Below are 18,919 nucleotides of genomic sequence, written 5' to 3'. Positions count from 1 at the left end.
TGCAATGGGTCCACAGTTAACAGACTGGATTACCCATGATCCCACAACATAAGTCTGGCTTGCCCCCTCAGACTGACTACTACTAAGCCCTCAGTACAAGTCTAGCATACCTTTCCCGGCCCTCCGCTCGTATATGGAATGCTCATGAGCCCTCAGTATGAGTCTGGCATGCCCTCCCTAGCCCTCAACTCATAGCTGGTATGCTCCAGAGTTTTTTAGCTACCGCACAGAACAGTATAACCTCAACCTAACCCACACAATATGTCGACATATAACAGATAATATCATATACAGATAAACAGACAGTATCACAGGTAGTACTATAGATCTACCAGACTAGCATATCAAAACTGGCATGCATATCTATCTCATACTCAGCATATCAACAATATCAGGTTATCAAACCAATGGTTCGACCTTTGGTGCCTTCGACCCGAAAGTATAGTAAGGAACACTCACCTCACAAGCAACACAGAACTGATACGGTCTGACTCTAAATCTCAGCTCTCAACTTAAATACCTACAACCACCAAGTGACTAATTCCATCAAAACCTAATAATACCCAAATTACCCTTAAAGTCAAACTTGGTCAACTGGTCAGAATCCATAAACCCACTAAGTCAACCCAGTCGAGTTAACTCAATCGGGTCAACCCAACCGGGTTGACTTGAAAACAGTTGAACCATGCGAGTACGCGGGGCGTACTCCATGGGTACGTTGTACGTACAGCATACAGAAGCTTCGCATTGACTGAAATACGGGGACGTTGACCAAGTACACGGGGCGTACTCCCTTCTACGCGAGGCATATCCTCGCAGAGTCTAAAACCTCAATAAGTGCTTAATGGCTTAAGCACTTAAGCCCAAACTTCAAAGCCATGGTCCAAATGCACCTTAGAGTCATAAACTCTCCAACTTTATGACTTTATACGTCCAAAAAGTCCTTAATACATGGTATTAATCCATTAAGACATTCCACAAGAAGCATGGAGCCAAAATAGCTAAAGGGACCTCATTTTTATGGCTTAGAACCCTTCCTAGGGTCTGAAAGGACAACCCAAAACGTCCAACACCAAACATGCACAATAATGGGACTTTTTGGGGGAAAGGAACATCATAAAGCTACCAAGATGAGATCTAAGCAAACCAAGCATAAAGGTAACAACTTTTTATCTTCTGGGGCTTCCCAAAAAGATGATGATGATCAAAGATCCACAAGCTTGTTTTCCCTTCTAAACTCCTTGATGCAGTTCCTTCTCCTTTAAGCACACAAAGAACACACTTTAAGCTCAAAACACTCTCTTATGAGATTAAGGTTTTCTAAGAACGACTGAAGGGCTTGGAGGCTGAAAGGATGAGGCTAAATGATCCATAAAGATGTTTAAATACTCCTCAAACCCTAAAAATTAGGGTTTCACCCAGACATTAGTACGCCCAACGTACATATGTGTACACCCAACATACTATGGCGCGCCCTAGTACGCTTAGCGTACTCACATGTACGCCCAGCGTACAAATCCTGCTCCCAAAATTACCATTTTGCCACTAGGGCTTCTTAGGGCTACATCTTTATAATCCAAGGACCAAAATGACATAGTTTAAAACCAAATGAAGGATTTGAAAATACCTGAAAACTCAGGATATTACATTGTTACGTGTATATTTTTATGTATGTGTCGGTATAAATTCGAATGGTCAACATTTTAACGTAAATTTAGAACTTTCGTTCATTAATTTAAAAAAAAATCTTTTTTATATACGTGTCGGTATACATTTAGGTTTGTCTATGTTTTGACGTAATTTTGTCTTTATGTTTGTGCTTATTTTTAAGCATTTTGTTTGGCATGACTTGATCCATTACTTTTGTGTTTTTACATCTTAAGTCATCCTAATTTTCTATACATGGTTTTGGTATTTGACATCCTAAATTTTTATTGCTAATGAAAAAGTTTATAACATGCCCATAAAAATTCTAGTTTTTTTTAATGTTTACTATGTGTAAGACCCGTATATTACATGAATTTATTAAAAAAAGGTTGAATGTAAAGTTATAAGCATCAAGTATTTTTTCTTAAAATAATATTTTTTACATAAATATTACAAGTACGATGAATAAAGCAAGTTTTTCAATATATATGCTAATAAATAAAAGCTTATAAAAAACTATTTTCTTTGTTTATAATTTTTTTTCTATAACATTTGTTTTGAAGAAACTATTGTATAAGTGAAAATTACGATATGAGTAAATATTAAATTTTGGAAGAACTAATTATTACCTAATTTCTGGTTGTACAACGGTTTTTTATGGTTGTTGAAATTTAATTTAATGATTCTACATAACATAAATAAACTCACATAAAATGTGGAATTTACTTGTAAATTTAAAAAAATTGAAAGCACAAGAAAATACCAAATGGAAAAAAAAATTAAAATATCTTACAAAAATGACATATGTCAAAATAAAAAAGAAAAAAAATTTATTTATTAGAACAGATGAAGATGATTTAACTCAACTGTAATATAGGGGATGTTTGGGACGTTAAAAGTCATTTTTATAAAATGATTTTTTGACCGGTGACTTTTTTCAAGAAAAATAAAAAATATATATATGCATTAACTTTACCGTTAAAAATAAACTTTTCAGGTTTTAAAAAAAAAATTTGAAAAGCTAACTTTTCTTTCTATCACAAAATTTTATTTTTAAAAGATTGATTTATTAGGGGGTTGGCTATTAGCCATATATGTTTTTGCCCATTTTTAGACAAAATTGCAAAAATGGTCCCTGTGGTTGACAAAATTCTGCGGTTTTTGTCCAAAAAAGTTTGGTGGTGCATCAATGGTTCAATTTTGGATCTTTTTAGTGTTTTTGGTCCCTATACACTTAAAATGACTATTATACCCTTTAGATTTGTATTTTCTATTTTTTAAACGTTTTTAAATAATTAAAGATACAAAAAGTCTCTCTCTCTCTCTCTCTCTCTCTCTCTCTCTCACACACACACAAGTATACCCACCAGATGCCACCCTCTCAAGAACTCCCAACATATCCCACCATCGTTCACCACCAAGATCCATCTGCTACCAACGACGTTCACCACCACCATCCGCCTGCCACCGTCGTTGTTCTCCACCATCCGCTTAAGAACACACCCAAAATCTTTCTTTATCACTCCTCCCGCCACTATCTCCATTCCCTAACACCATTCGCCGCCAACCACCTCCATCTCCCCCACCCCCACCTCTCCTTCCTTAACCTGATAAGCTTTCACCACCAACCACCGGTCATCAGATTTTTTCTAGAAAACCCTACTATATGCCTTTCCCTCCCAAATCTTGCCGGAAAAATCAAACCAAAAGCTTGGCCGAGCTCTGCTAACTTCTCACCATCCACAAAGACCCGCAAAATCAGAAAATCGATGGATTTAAAGAAGAAGGTGAGTGTTGAATGTGGCTTGATGTTGATTGTTGAATAGTCAATGTGGTAGAAGGTGGATTGAAGGGAACATATGAGGTCGAGAGTGGCGGCGCATCCATCGGCCTCCCAAATTAGCCACCCATCACCACCATAAACACTCCTCCACCCCTTTCTTGATCACACGACAATAACCACCAATCACCTCCCAAATTAGCCACCAATCACCACCATAAATTGACCTGACGTCTCTATTTAGAACAAAGAAAAAGAAATGGGAGGTAGGTGTCGATCAATTGTGAAAAACTGGAGACGTGGGGTGAACCAAGGTGATATAAGGCAAGAAAAAACCCAACCTCTCCGATCACCTTCTTCGTCTTCAGATTCTGAGGTAATTCCAAACCCCGACCCTTCATGTTCGTCTCTTTCTTCTTTAGAATAAAAAACTGTGGAGATTTGGGGTTTTTGTTACAGGTGTTCAGATGTAACGGTGGCACGATGGTCGTCGAAGAAACAGATGTGAAGGGTGGTTATTGGAGGTGCGAAGGAGAAGCATGGGACGATGAAGCCTGCAATATTGATCCGGTAGAGAACACCTTCAAGAACGAGTTGGGTTTCTTTTTTATCTGGAGGATCATATATATATATATATATATATATATATATATATATATATATATATATATATATATATATAGAGAGAGAGAGAGAGAGAGAGAGAGAGTGGTGGGTTTATTTTATTTTTGTTTTTTATTTTATTATAAGAATAAGAAAATAAATAAAAGAAATTAAAATATAACTATTTAAGGGGCATATTAGTCATTTTAGGTGGGATGTGGACCAAAAACACAAAAAAATACAACCATAGGGACCAAAACCACACAATATATCTAAAATTGGACCAGTTCATTTTGGACCAAAAGTACATAAATTTGCCAACCACAACCACAGGGACCATTTTTGCAATTTTGTCCCATTTTTAACTACTTACGAAATCCTGGAAGTAGAAGTATTCTGAGAACTGCACCAAGCCGAGCAGGCGAGCAGCGGACCTTCTGAGTAACGACAATGGGGAAGAGGAGTTTGTCTTTCTTATTAGCGATCGTCAACCTCGTCTGCATATTAGGGCTTAGCAACGCGTATGAATCACCACAATACACAGTCGTTCACTCGGAATCGGAATTTGAGATCAGATTATATACGGATTCGGTTTGGATGAGTGCTCCCGTTAAAGAAATTTCCTTTCGAAAAGCAACCAGAGATGGCTTCCACAGGTTTCCTTTCGTTCCTCTCTATAGTTTTCCTATTTTATTATTACCGATTACCGGTTTGATTTTTTTTCTGTATTCTATGAGCTGTGGGATTCGATTCTTCGTCTTTTAAATGATTAAATTCACTTTTTCCATTTTTCATGTTTCAAATTTGATCCTAGGGCATCAAAATCGATACTCCTCCGATGCGTTCCAAACTAATAAACGTCTTTGATGTGATCATGTTCCATGTTATAATTACTTTTTACTTGTACATCTCCTAATGAATTTCTCTAACTAGTACATGAATCATGATTGCTCTCTATGAATATGATTCAATTCATAAGAGACTTGAATTACTTGATGCTATTAGTAGCCTATTATGCATCTTGTCTCTTACAGGTTGTTCCAGTACATTGAAGGTGCAAATTTGAACAATTCTCGTGTACCAATGACAGTTCCTGTGTTAACAAGCCTTGTCCCTGGAGCAGGACCCCTTGATTCATCAGCATATGTCGTGTATTTCTACTTGCCAGAGAAGTTCCAATCCACACCCCCTCTTCCTCTCCCTGAACTCAACCTTGTCCCCGATTCATGGACTTCCAGTTGCAAAGCAGTTCGCCAATTTTCTGGTTTTGCAAGAGATAACAACATTGTGGAAGAAGCTGAGAAGTTAGCCACCAGTTTAAGCAAGTCTCCATACTCTACTTCTTCTTCTAGTAGCTTTGCATACTCAATTGCACAATATAACTCTCCACTTAAGTTCTTTGGGCGAGTAAATGAAGTCTGGGTGGATGTTGATGGCTGCAAATCTACTGAGGTGGCTGCATATTGAAGCTTTTGGGTTTGCCAAACATACATTTAGGTTAGTATTACTATACATGACTTCTAACTTTTGTCTGTTTCATTTGTGATTATGGTGATTATGGTGGAATATTATCAACTATCAAGTCCTAGCTGTTGAACACATACTAATGCCTCATGATGCCAGTTACTTGCTATCTTATGTTCAATATGTTTTGGTCATTTAATATATTTATCTAATCTGTCTGTTGAACACATACTAATGCCTCGTGAGGTTTTTTTTCACAAGTTTTCTCAAATATACTCTTAAATTATAACAAAAAAAGAAGTTTATATCAGACCTCACAAATTTTCTTTAAGACTTGTGTTTAATAAAAAGTTGATAGATGTTATATCTTTGTTCTTCATTTAAGCAATATCAGGTTAACATTCTTAGTTATTTAATATATGGGTACATGTTACTCATCAAATCACAAAATATTTTTATGATACCATTACAAACATTTCATTTTTTATTTTTGGATAATCACTAAAATATTCAAGATAAGAGTTGTCATATCATGAAATAACCATATATTTTTAACACATTTAACCAAATAATTACATATTTCATAAAATAAACTTTGGAGTAAATTAGACAAATCATTGTTGTGGTTTGAGTTAATTTACGTGTTTTGTCTGTATCTTTGGAACCTCCACGTGGTTTGGTTTTGTTATAGATTCCATCCCTTTAGACATGAAATGATTATATTACCTTTATGTATGTACTTTTATAGTAATTTATTTATTATATTACCCTCTGTTTTTGAGTTATTTGACACCATGTCTCGAGTTTTAAAATAAATTAAAGAAAGGGAAGGAAGGAAAAAAACATTAATTAGTTGTGCTGTTGAGTTGGAAGGAAATGGAATGAAAGGTAGGAAAGTTATGTTCTCAAGTTGAAAGGAAATGAAAAGAAAATGATATTAGATGTATAAAAAATCAAGATTTGTGCTAAAAAACAAAAATCACCAAGATTTATAACTACAAAAAAACAAAAATCACCAACCGCAACAGATAGCAACATATGAAATTGATTTGTGCTAAAAAAATGATAATTGGCAAAACTGGGACAAAAGTCTAATAGAAATGGCAGAGTTGGAGTACATACATACATACATACATAAAGATGACATTGTGGTATAAAACTCATTCATTAGCTTATGGTCTGCATACATGAAACATAAAACTTGAGATGAATTTAGTTATGGTCTTATGGATTAACAAATCAAATGGCATACATGCATAAGTTCAGTACTCATTTTTTCACCCATTTTGGTATTCAGTATCGGCTCGTCTTATGATCATCCCTACAAAAACAATAGGACTACACATATAAGTTGCAAACAATTCATTTAGGATTTTTTATTTCAAAAACCTGGTTACTTGGTTGATTGAATCATGATACTAAAATATTTAACATTGACAATTCGTTAATGTTAAATCTCAAAAAGAATCAAACCTTAAAAAAAATGAAATCGTAGCAACAATTTTGAAAAAAAAAAAAAAAAAAAAATAGACCTTATGCCGAGAGAGAAATCAGATTGATCAAAAGTAAATGAAATCAAACTGACTGGCACATTTGACCAGGAATCAGGATTCCTGATCGCGCTAATTTAAAGAATCAGAGTAAAAGAAATCATGCAACCCATTTATTTCGGACCAAAAAATGAAACAATAAGAAAGAATGAGAAATGAAACCTAAAATCAAAGGCAAAAGATTGAATTCGCACTTGTTCTCGATGAAGGATGTGCACAGTTAAGAAATAGATAAACGTATTTGTTGAAGATGAAAAAGCCAAGAGCAAAATTGTTTTTTCTTTCTTTCCCATCTAATTATCCCAATTTTTGGAGAATGGTTTGAGGACTCCAAAACGCAACTTTTCCTTTCTCAATCCCTTCATTTCGTTCCCCTTCCTCCCATAAAAACACTCAAGAACATGTTTTTTCTTTCCAATTCCTTTCTTTCCTCCCCTTTCCTTGTTTAAAGTAAATCGAGAACAAGGTGTTAAAGAAGGGAAGAAAGTGATTGTGAAGGAAAATCATGTTTTATTGAGTTTTTATTATGGGAGGGAAAGGAAGGAAATGAAAAGGTTGCCTTATGGAGTCCTCAAAACCATCCGCCGGAATTGGGATAATTAGTAGGAAAAGATAGAAAATACAATTTTGCTTCAACAAATACGTTCATCTATACCAACTCTGCACAACCTTCATCGACAATAGATGCTACTTCTCAACTTCTTTTGCCTCTAATTTCATGTTCGACAGCAGGTGCTACTTCTCAACTCTGGACAACCTTCATCGAGAACAAGTACAACTTCAATTTTCTTCTGCCTTTGATTTCTTATTCTTCTTTCTTATTGCTGTATTTTTTTCCAAAATAAAAAGGTCGTAATTATTTTTACTTTGAAATGTGTGTGCTCAATCGATATTTGGTCGACGTGACAAAAACATCACTCTGATTTTATTTACTCTAATTTCATTGTAATTAATGCAATTCCTCTGTCATCTTCTCAACAAATAAGCTTTTTTTAGATGTTGCGATTTCATTTTTTTTGGGATTGATTCTTTTTCTTATTTGAGATTTAGGGAAATGTCGATGTTTTTTCATCATAGACATTATTACGTTGCATACAAGGTATTTGAGAGCGTTCCTAATTGTAGTCCCCTTGCTTACACGAGTGTTTCATGGGCTTACTTGCTGAAATTAGACTGAACAACACTATCAAAAGGAGTGCCATGAGTAAACCTGGATAGAGTGTATGTGAGAGAGGTATCACGTCAAGGTAGGGCCTATTTTTCTCTTTTATATTATAATCAATAAATAAATAAATAATAAAGAAAGCAAAAATAATTAAATAAAGGCAATATAGTTCGTTTATGTATGTTAATGAAACATTTTTGTTTGGTGAATGATGCGATACAATTCACTTGATAAGTGATCGAATTTGGGTTTCGGTCAAAAATAAACCAACCAACCTAGATAGCTATGATAAGTCGGGTCGAATCACATGGACTTTATATTTAAATTATTTGTTTAAAATAATCAACTAAAGTTGCAGATAAAATTAATTGTTTAGGAAAAATCAGTTTAAAACAAAAAAGGAACGAAACATGACAATCATAAATTTAAAAGGAAAACAATCATAAATTTGAAATGAAGAAAACTAATAATTTTTAATTGAATTGTAAATTAAATGAAAAAGGAGAAAATAAAAAAATAATAGCAAAATTTTTTAGCCGACATAATTACCTAGGTGTGATTACAAAATGCGTAGCCACTCATGCTAATGTTGACTCCATGCTTGTTTAAGTATTGAAGGGCTGAAAATGGTGAATTGTTGATGTATTTATAGGTTACCTTGGAAGGGTGGCTTTTGATTACTAGCGATGTGGGATGCAATTAAGAAGGTTTTGTAATGGTATTATTATGAGAGTATAAGGGTGATAGAAAGGTTTTGGTTTCCTTGAGAATTGAGATGAAGGAAAATATGGCGGTGGATAGAATGTTTGATTTACGTGGGATGCAAGGAGTAGGATAAAGGATTAGTACGCATGGTTGGTTAATAGAATAAGCTAATGTGAAATAAAAAAAAATAAAAAAAAAAAAAAAAGGTTTGGGGTTATGAGTAATGAGGCGGTGGAATGTTCACGTTTAAATGAGGTTCTCATCATGCATGTGTGTGCATGGGATTGTGCATGGGAGAATTAGGTGGTTTGTTTACGTCGGGTTCAAGAAATTAGGGAGGCTAGTTGCATGGGATTTTGGTTAGGATTGTAAGGGTTTAGATGTGGGATATCCACGGGTAGTGTAAGATTGTAAGATTGTAAGGTTTGAGTTAGTGACAATGTGGGAAGGTGGTGGTAAGGTTTTACAAGATTCAAACAGTTTCATTGCTCCACTTTTGGTCTGATTTCGGCTTTGATAATGATAGAATTCCCAAAAACTCAACATGTAGGTTGTAGGGAATTTTGTCTTCTTTCCACGCCAACTTGAATCGTGTCAATTGGAGCACCGATGAGTCATATATGATCGAAAGACTAAGGCGTGATTAATTTGTCCAACAACATATCCTTATTGCCCAACACTTCGTCGTTGTGTCCAATGTTCACAACCATCCTTTGTTGTTCACCACTTCACTTTGGTCCTTAGCTTATCTTTCTTCTTCTTGATCCTTCATTTCTTCGATTCGTTTTAGCTTTCGATCTTGATTTCTTCAAGTCATCCTACGATCTTTCTGTGTGAATTATTTTGTAGTGTTTTCATCATATTTATCATTGCAATGCAAAAACCACCGATCAATACGTAATTAAATTGAAAATTAATCGATTGAAGAAGAGATAATGTTACTGAGGCCCTACAAACTTTTATGTTTTGGTTTAAAATGTCCCTTAATCTTTTATTTTTGGCTTTTTAGGGGCTTAATGACATGTTTTTCCATATGTAAATGTCCAAGCCTTTAATGACATGATAATTTAATGGCATGATAAGACATTTTTGTCACTGTAATCAACTTAAGGTTGTGTTTTGAAGCACTATAAGCTAACTTATTTTTTAAGTTTATTGCAATGTAGTATTTAGTAAGACCGCAAAATAGCTTATACGCCAGTTAAAAAAAAAAAAAAAAAAAACTAATTGAGATAACTTAGTGACAAGCTCGTGAGGTTTTTTACACAAGTTTTCTCAAATATACCCTTAAATGATAACAAAAAAGAAGTTTCTGTCACACCTTAAAATTTTCTTTAAACCTTATGTTTAATAAAAACTGGATAGATGTTATATATTTGTTCTTCATTTTAAGCAATATCAGTAATTTAATATATGAATGCATATTATGTAATACCCATTTTGTAAACTTGAAATTAGATGCATGAGTATGGTTGTAATAAAAGTAATAGATAGTTTTCCTGGATAAAAACAAGTAATATAATGTAAATGTACAAATAGTTATAGCCTAATGATCAAAATATGAAGAATAACACATTTGTGTTAGCCACGAGGTGACAATAATAGGTGATAGGTTTTAGGTAAAACAAATAACCTTAAAACCCTTAAGTTCACATGCAACCTAAGGATCTATGTTTGCACTATTGAACTTATAACTAAGAACATCAAATAAGAAACCCTAGGTTTATTTCGAAAATCATAATAGGGTTTAGGTTGACATACCTTGTTGTTATTATAGTAAATAACAAGAATCCTTAACTTGTAGATCTCTTGGAAACAAGTACCACAATTGTCGTGCCTCTAATCGTTCACACCCAAGCTTTTTTCGCATGATGCAAGCAACTTTTTTCGCGTCATTGTAGTGTTTCTTGTAGGAAGCTAATTCCCCAGGAGTGGCCTTCTCTCTAACGCCCCGATTCTCAAGTATTGATTTATGTATGAATCTTTTAGGGTTTTAGGTCTACTCGACGAGTTGTTCGCCCTACTCGTCGAGTAGTAGCGGGTTGGACCGCGTGTTTTAGTGATCTACTCGCCGAGTCCAAGAGCGGACTCGATGAGTAGGAGCTGGCAGATGAAACCCTAGATTTCGGGGCATTTCACCCTATTTAAAGGATCATTAGCCTCCCCCAGCCTCCCCTTTACTGCTTCTTGTCCCTCTCAAACCCTAAATCGATTGTGTGTGTTCTTTTGGTGTGTTCAAGCTTGGAGGAGGAATTTTGGAAGAGGAAACACTTGGGGAAGTAAGGAAATCAAGGCTAGGAACTCGTAGGGAGCTTAGAGATTCATCAGTTGTCACTCTCTGGAAGGTATTAAGTTGCTTCCTTGGCTCATGTCTCTTTTAACCTCTTTTGGATGGGTTTTATGAAAGGCTTCTTATGTTTGAGCTAAGATCTGAAGTTGTAAATTCAGATCTGGACTCCCTTTGGCCTCTAAATCCATAAAGTTATCAGCCTTGCCTAGTATGAGCCTTCCCCCAAGTGTGAGACTTCATTGCAAGCTTAGTTTTGTCATTTAGGGGCCTTAAAGCTTTGCATGCACGTAAAGTTTGCAAGTTTACGTGATAATCAGGCCTTGGAAGGTTGAATCTGTAATCTGGAGCCTTTGCATGGCTTAAAAAACATCTGTATGGATGAAGGATTGAAGGGACTTGGTGAGTCGTATAAAGATGGTCATGAACTCAACGAGTGGGATGAACAACCCGGCGAGTCCGATGAAGATTTTCTTGGGCTCGGCGAGTCGGCTAGGGTTTTCCCAACCTTTGGACACGTATGAACGCGGCGAGTTGTAAGGGGAAAACTCGTCGAGTTGGCCAAGGGGTTACGACCACTAACACTAGGAACTCAACGAGTCACTCAAGTGACTCGGCGAGCGGACGAGTATTACAAGGAACTCGGCGAGTAGTTGAGGGTACTCGACGAGTTGAGGTCAACATGGACTGTTGACCTTGGCAGTTGACTTTGACTTTGACCATGAGTTAACCAGTTGACTTTTGGAGGACATTTTGGAAAGATTGAAAATTTACAAGTATGGTTTACAATGAATATAGGGGGTGGAGTTCGTGGCAGTAATCCAAGAGCTTGAGTTTATCTTCGAGTCGGCAATGCGAGGTGAGTTATCCTCATTATACTAAGGGGTCTAAGGCACCAAGGCCGGCCCATTGGATATGTTATCCTAGTAGTGTTAGATGTTGAGTATGAGTTAGTGTTGCATGCTAGTGGTTATGCCAATTAAGTAGATCTGTAGGACTACCTGTGTTGCTATATGATTATCTGCATGCTCGGTAGTTATGTTATATGTTGATATGTTATGAGGGATGGGTTGAGGTGCAAGTGCTCCGTGCGGTAACCAACAAACCCAGGAGCATTCCAGTTACAGACTAAGGGAGACTCGTAATGTGGGCTCAATGGCAAGCCAGATGTGAGCTGTGGGCCCGGGAGGCAATCCAGACTCACAATGTGGGCCTAGGGGTAATCCAATATGTAAAGTTGTGGACCCATTGCATGATGTTTAGTTTGTTATGATATGATATCGCTGACAGGGATATGTGGATTGTATGTGTATCGGTATTTTGGGGGAAACTCACTAAGCTTTCGGGCTTACAGTTTCAGTTTATTGTTTCAGGTACATCTGGGGATCGCGGCAAGGCGAAGACATGATCATATAGCTCCTCCTATTTTGTTTATGTTTCTGGGAAAACTCTGATATTAGATATTTTGAAAACAAACTTTGTAATGATGAATGGTTTTAAATATTTTTAAAAAAAAATATTTTGGCATGAAATTTTGAGTGTTACATTCTCTTCGTCAAATTCATTTAGTTCCTTCTCAAGGACATACTCTTTGTTCTCGAACGAAGGGCCATCTTTATGTTGTGCATCCAGTTACTATAGTTGGTGCCATCCAATGTCACCTTTGAGCAGATCGACAACAACGAGAAGTTATGGTGGTTGGAGGAGGAGGAAGCAGAAGTATCAGCTGGAGTATACATCTATAAAAAGAAGTTAGTTTTAGTTAGACAAGAATAATACTTAATGTAGTAACCCAAAATAAAATACTAAGGCGATGACCCAACTACATAATTCACAACTTAGAAAAGGGATGTCGTAATCTACTTGTAAATTTTATAAATGTGGGTAAATGAAGATTTACCAATTCCACCAGAAAAGAAATGAAATTAAGTGAAATTCGTAGGTCTTTTGAGATTCATTGAAACTATTCAATGGCATGTTTAATTTCAGAGTATGTTCTTCTATTTGTGATTGGGATACCTAGGATCACAAACAATATATGAATAACCATGCAAATGTGCTTGGTAACCTCATTGTCATTTATCATCCCAATTGATGTGCTAGTAAACATCACACGCTCGATCAACAATGATAATTTATGAGATACCCATTACAACTCTTTATTAGTCCCTATTAGTGTGTTGGTTAACCACACACACTCCACTAACAACTTATAAAATGAAATGTGCAATTTCATGTGTTAGCATACTAATTCACATTTTTCCTAAAGTAACTAGATTGGGGATTTTAAAAAGAGTTCTAGTACTTTTAATAACATTATACTTTTAATGAGATTTAGTTGTCCTATCAAATCTGGTCTGCTAACGACCATTCACTAATCAAGGAAGCAGTGGGTGAGAGTGGACACCATTCAATTACCATTTTATAGGCAATTTCCTTATACATATAATATAAATTTAAAATACTAGCGATTTGACTGACTGGTTCTTATACATATAATATGTTAACAATTAATAATTAATAATAATATATAAGGTGTATTTTAAACTTTTCAAAATACTAGGTTTATTTAATTTTTTAAATTTCAAAAATTAATAATTAATTAATTTAAATTTAAAATAAACCATAAATTGATTTTATATTTATCTATTAATTAAAAACATTAAATAAAATAAGGATTAACTAATTAAATTAAGCCTAATCCTAACCCTCTATTTTTTGAAAATTAGGGTGTAAGAGTTATCCAGTTTTATAATTATCTCTTTTAATCAAATTAAACTAACACTTATCTAAAATAGGAAACCCTAAAAAACTTGCAATTTTCGAAAAATGGGAAGGAAGACTAGGGTTTCAAAACCCTAACCCTAATTTCGAAATACAATGGTAGAGGCTAGGGTTTCGAAAAACTCAAACCTAGTCGAAATTCTTGGCCTTTTAGAGTTTAATTTCTATAAACCCTAATTGATCAAATTCAACAATTATAGAAATTCAATTGAAACAAACCAAATGCTCTGATACCACTAATAGGTTTTAGGTAAAACAAATACACTTAAAACCTTTAAGTTCTCATGCAACCTAAGGATCTATGTAACTAAGAACATCAAACAAGAAAGCCTAGAAACCCTATGTATATTTCAAAAATCATAATACGGTTTAGGTTTACATAACTTGTTGTCGTTATAGTAAATAACAAGAATCCTTGACTTGTAGATCTCTTGGAAGCAAGCACCATAATTGTCGTGCTATCTCTCTAGAGGTATGAGTGGTACAAGGAAACCCTAGATAACCATGATTTGAATATTGAATTAAAATTCCAAATCTGGTATTTATCTCATTCCTTATTTATCAACATGGGATATTCTAGAAACCCTAGAATATTCCCTCAAAACCGTCCATCCCTAGGGTTGGAAGGTGTTGGAGCCTTTTGTTTAACTATTGAACGATTGCACTTTAGACTCTGCACTTTTAATTAATTCTATTAATCCCAAAATAATTTTCAGTTTTTTTTTTATCAATTACAAATTAAATAATAGCTTTTCTAATTAATATATTATTTTCATAATACATTAATAAACTTTTTATATTAATTTATGAATCACAAAATAATTTAATCTCTCCCTCTCTCTAAAAGGCATTATGTCCAATTGCTAAGTTTGAGGCAACCCAAAAGGACTGTACTACTATCAAATCAATTATATACCAATTATAGTTATGAGCATAGACACTTAATCCAACAATAGGGCCACGAAGTCGGCTCACAACGGTAATCTATGTGACATAAAATAAATAGTGACAACATCGTACTTTGAAAATGCCACGACGTGGGGATGTCTAGCCACGACGTGGAGGAAAGTAGATTACCTATTATTATTAGTGACAGATCGAGTATTGTCGCTAGAGGTGGAAAAAATTGACACGACACGAAACCCGACATGAAATAAACGGGTTTGGGTAAGATATTTCAACCCGTTTAAATAAACGGGTTGACACGACACGACACGAAAATTAAATGGGTAAGGTTAGGGTTGAGAATTTCAACTCGAAAATGACCCGTTTATTTATATGCAAGTTTTTTGAATTATTTAAATAAACTAGAAAGATACAAAACCAAAACCATAAGTAAAAGAAAACCTTCAAATTGAATTGTTTTGTAATGTTGAAATGACTTAGCCGTCTAGATCAAGACTTCATTTCAGTTTTTCCATTCTCTCCCAAACTACCGAGTCTCTTTCACCACTCTCACATCCTCGTGACCTTGTCATCCGCCTCCCCAAATCCCACTCTTTTAATTTTTTCATCTGAACTTGCTATGACTTCATCTATTCTGCCTCCAAACTATTAGTTTTTCCTTTCCGCCTATCCAACTACTACTCTTTCAACATGCTCAATCTTTTAACCTCACATGACACAACATATTTCAAGGTATTTCAAGGTCCACTCCGCGCCTCGGCACGTCTGGTCCCCCCTCGTGGGGCCTACAACCTATCCGGACCGCTCGCTGGGCCTTAGGGATAACCGGTCCGCCCTGGGTATGTTGGCCTACAACACAAAGCAGGACCCGCCTCAACCCAGCCCCAGTCCGAAAACCATGTGCACATAAACATACAATCATATAACAATACGCATCCAATCAAACCGATCTAGCAGATCACATAACATAACATCATCCTAACCAGGATACCGACCTAACCAGTCACTAGCATAGCATCACCCTATATACCAGGATACCGACCTTAACCAGGTCTCTAACATATACTATCCCAACTACCAGGATGCAAACATAGCAAAGCAATAACATAACAACGATACCCGAATTACAATCCGATAGAGGGACGGCCTTGGTGCCTTAGACCCTGTTGATATAGTGAGGATAACTCACCTCGCAACTACTGACTGAAAAGATAAGATCACACTGCTCCAACCTCCGATACAAACTCCACCACTGATAATACCAAAAGACTGAACTCAATAAATACCCATAATTACCAAATCACCCCTGGAAGTCAACTGGTCAACTCTTGGTCAAAGTCAAAGTCCTCAGTCAAAGTTAACCCTCCTGACTGACTCTACTCGCCGAGTCAGCCCGCTGACTCGTCAAGTCCCCATGCTCTGAAACTTCCATAACACGACTCAACTCGCCGAGTCACCCCAAGACTCGCTGAGTCCCACAACTCTGAGTCTAACCGTACTCAACTCACGGAGTCATCCCTTGACTCGCCGATTCACAGCATAAGCAGAAAAGGTTAGGACCTCACGACCAGACTCGCCGAGTCCAAGAATAGACTCGCCGAGTCCAAGGCTATCTTCAACCAACTCGCCGAGTTGTTCTTCCAACTCGTCGAGTTGTTGTCTATCTTCATGCAACTCGCCGAGTACACCCATATGACTCGCCGAGTACCTCTAGTTCTTAATCCATACAGAGGCTTTCCAAGCCATGCAGGGTCTCAAATCCATAGATCTACTCTTATACAAGCCATCCATCATGTAAAGTGGCAAACTTTACGTGAATCCAAGGAGATCTAAGCATAATAAACTCTTGGCTAAGGTTTCAGACTAAAATGCTTCATCAATAGCTCTTGAACAGGGATTTTATGCTCTTTTGGATCATCACTACTCTAGATCTGAGGTAGCAACCTCAGATCCACCCTCCAAACTCAAGATAGCACTAGACATTCCCAAAAATCCCACAAATGATAGATTTAGATGAATAACAGCTCAAGTAACGAATCATTACCTCCAAAGAAGACTCCAACAGAAGAATAAGCCAAAACCTTGCAAAGCCCCTTGCTCCAAGCCTCTTAATCTTTAAAGATCTCTTCAACAACACTCCTTCAAGATCCAAATGCTCTCTAATTCTCTCTCAAACGAATATTAGGGTTTCTGGACTTTAAGGGAGAGCAAAGAGGCTGGGGAGAGGGTATTATGTTCTTTATATAGGGCTCAATCCCTGGGATTAGGGTTTTCTCCACACAGCACCAACTCGCCAAGTCCAACCACCGACTTGCCGAGTTGGCCACTTAACACGCGAACAGAATCGCGACCCTACTCGCCGAGTCCACCCATGGACTCACCGAGTTGACCATTCACATTTTCACTTTGAACCCTGAACTTGCACTCCTAAACTCGGGATGCTACACGTGTCGTGTTTCTCGTTTTTAATCGGTTCGTTTTCGTGTTAGTTAAAAAAACACGAGATCGTATCATGTCGTGTTTGTGTTACATAAAACTTTGTCATGTCGTGTCGTGTTAGACAAAAACACGACACGATGGCCCGATTTGCCACCCCTAGCTATGAAGTTGAATCATGAGATTGAGTTAGTAACTGATGCTATAATAGTGTAATTACAACTTATTCAACTGATTATGAAATTTGTGTGTAAAGAATAGCAATTTAATATCAAAACTTAATATATGGGGTCAAGAACACATAGAGATAAAATAACTTAATGAATTAAGTCATTTAATGCTAAAAGATGTTGATATGGATGTTATGAAAATAAACCTCTATTAGTGTTTGATAAAAGAATTACACGTGAGTTATATATACTTGAGATGATATAAGTATATATGAGCTAAGTCATTTAATTGATTTAAACATTAATGAGTATGAGTTGATTGTAAATTAGGAATCAAGGAAAAGTTATACATAAGGAGTTTAAAAGCTTGGAGTATCATCTACATAGACCGTAAACAAGGTGAGTGATTTTGATTACGTTATGAGTTTAATTATAACAGATAAAGTTAATTTCATTAATTATTGAAATGAGAATTTGGTTGAGTACATGAAGTATCTATGATAAATTCATGAGAGGAAATTGGATTACATTACACTTGAGATCACTAAAAGAGTTATTCTTATTGAGGTCACAAGGATGCCAATGATGGATTAATAAGGAGTAGATTGATCATATCATGAGATATAGTTACTAAATGAGATTGATGAGAAAGAGTATGAGATTTATATATTATACCCATGAAAGATAAATGGGTACAATTACGTGATGATTATTATTATGATAAAGATGACAAGCTAATTGGGTTGAGTTATGCATTATGATTTATTGATTTCTACTCACTAAGCTTTCGAGCTTACTTTTGTTTGAATGTTTCTATGATTACAGGTACAAGTATACATGATAAAGGGAACGGTGTGATGAAGTAGCCATAATGTCTTTTGTTAAGCAAACTTTTTTTACAATGTATTTTTGTTAACTGTAAACCCAGCTCGATCTCGATCCTGTATACTTCCTTTTCATATGTAAGATAACGACTTGTTTGTTAGGTTAATGTAATGTACACTCTTTTTGAATAAAAAAAACCATATGTACTTCATTTTAGTTGGGTGTTACAAGTTGGTATCAGAGCTTGAGGTTTAAGTGAAATGGGTTTTAAATGAGTTTTTACCTAAAACTTAAACCAAAATGAGTAAGTTGAGATGGCTACTACACATTGTCTGTATACTTGTAAAGTTGTAATGAGCAATAATAAGATAATGATGTGTTATAAATGTTATGTTGATCATGATTCACACTGAGATATTGAACTAAATTGTTGAAGTCTTTGTTCAAGATGGTGGATACTCATAACATAGGTGGATCACATGGAAGGGGCGGTTGTCATGGTGGACAAGAAAGATCATAAGGCTCTATACGCGAAGGAGGACAAGAAAAGCCACCCGAACAACCCCTAAAACTTAGAGCAACAATTGCAGAAGTAGT

The 18,919-nt window shown here is 35.8% G+C and overlaps 1 protein-coding gene and 1 long non-coding RNA gene across 5 annotated transcripts; one reads left to right on the top strand and one right to left on the bottom strand.

Moving 5' to 3' along the window:
* The first annotated feature begins 4,398 nt into the window (after positions 1-4,398).
* On the top strand, positions 4,399-18,583 carry LOC111911801 (uncharacterized). Of its 4 annotated transcripts, none has more exons than XM_042901152.2 (3): positions 4,399-4,686; positions 5,065-5,527; positions 18,323-18,583. In XM_042901152.2, exons 1-2 carry the CDS (start codon positions 4,481-4,483, stop codon positions 5,495-5,497), a joined length of 639 nt encoding a protein of 212 aa, XP_042757086.1. In that variant the 5' UTR covers positions 4,399-4,480; the 3' UTR covers positions 5,498-5,527; positions 18,323-18,583. The 4 variants fall into 4 exon arrangements, with proteins under 4 accessions (XP_042757086.1, XP_023763311.1, XP_023763309.1 ...); XM_023907543.3 differs by lacking the exon at positions 18,323-18,583 and adding an exon at positions 12,575-12,733; XM_023907541.3 differs by lacking the exon at positions 18,323-18,583 and adding an exon at positions 7,777-8,041.
* LOC122197350 (uncharacterized) lies at positions 6,558-8,886 on the bottom strand. Its single transcript, XR_006190682.1, has 3 exons — positions 8,759-8,886; positions 8,141-8,254; positions 6,558-6,815 (listed from the first exon to the last, which is right to left on the bottom strand). It is a non-coding gene; the product is annotated as an uncharacterized LOC122197350 (long non-coding RNA).
* Positions 18,584-18,919: the final 336 nt, after the last annotated feature.

This window comes from Lactuca sativa, chromosome 4, assembly GCF_002870075.4.
Source record: "Lactuca sativa cultivar Salinas chromosome 4, Lsat_Salinas_v11, whole genome shotgun sequence".
NCBI classification, from domain to species: domain Eukaryota; kingdom Viridiplantae; phylum Streptophyta; class Magnoliopsida; order Asterales; family Asteraceae; genus Lactuca; species Lactuca sativa.
This window is presented reverse-complemented; position numbering and strand designations above follow the sequence as displayed.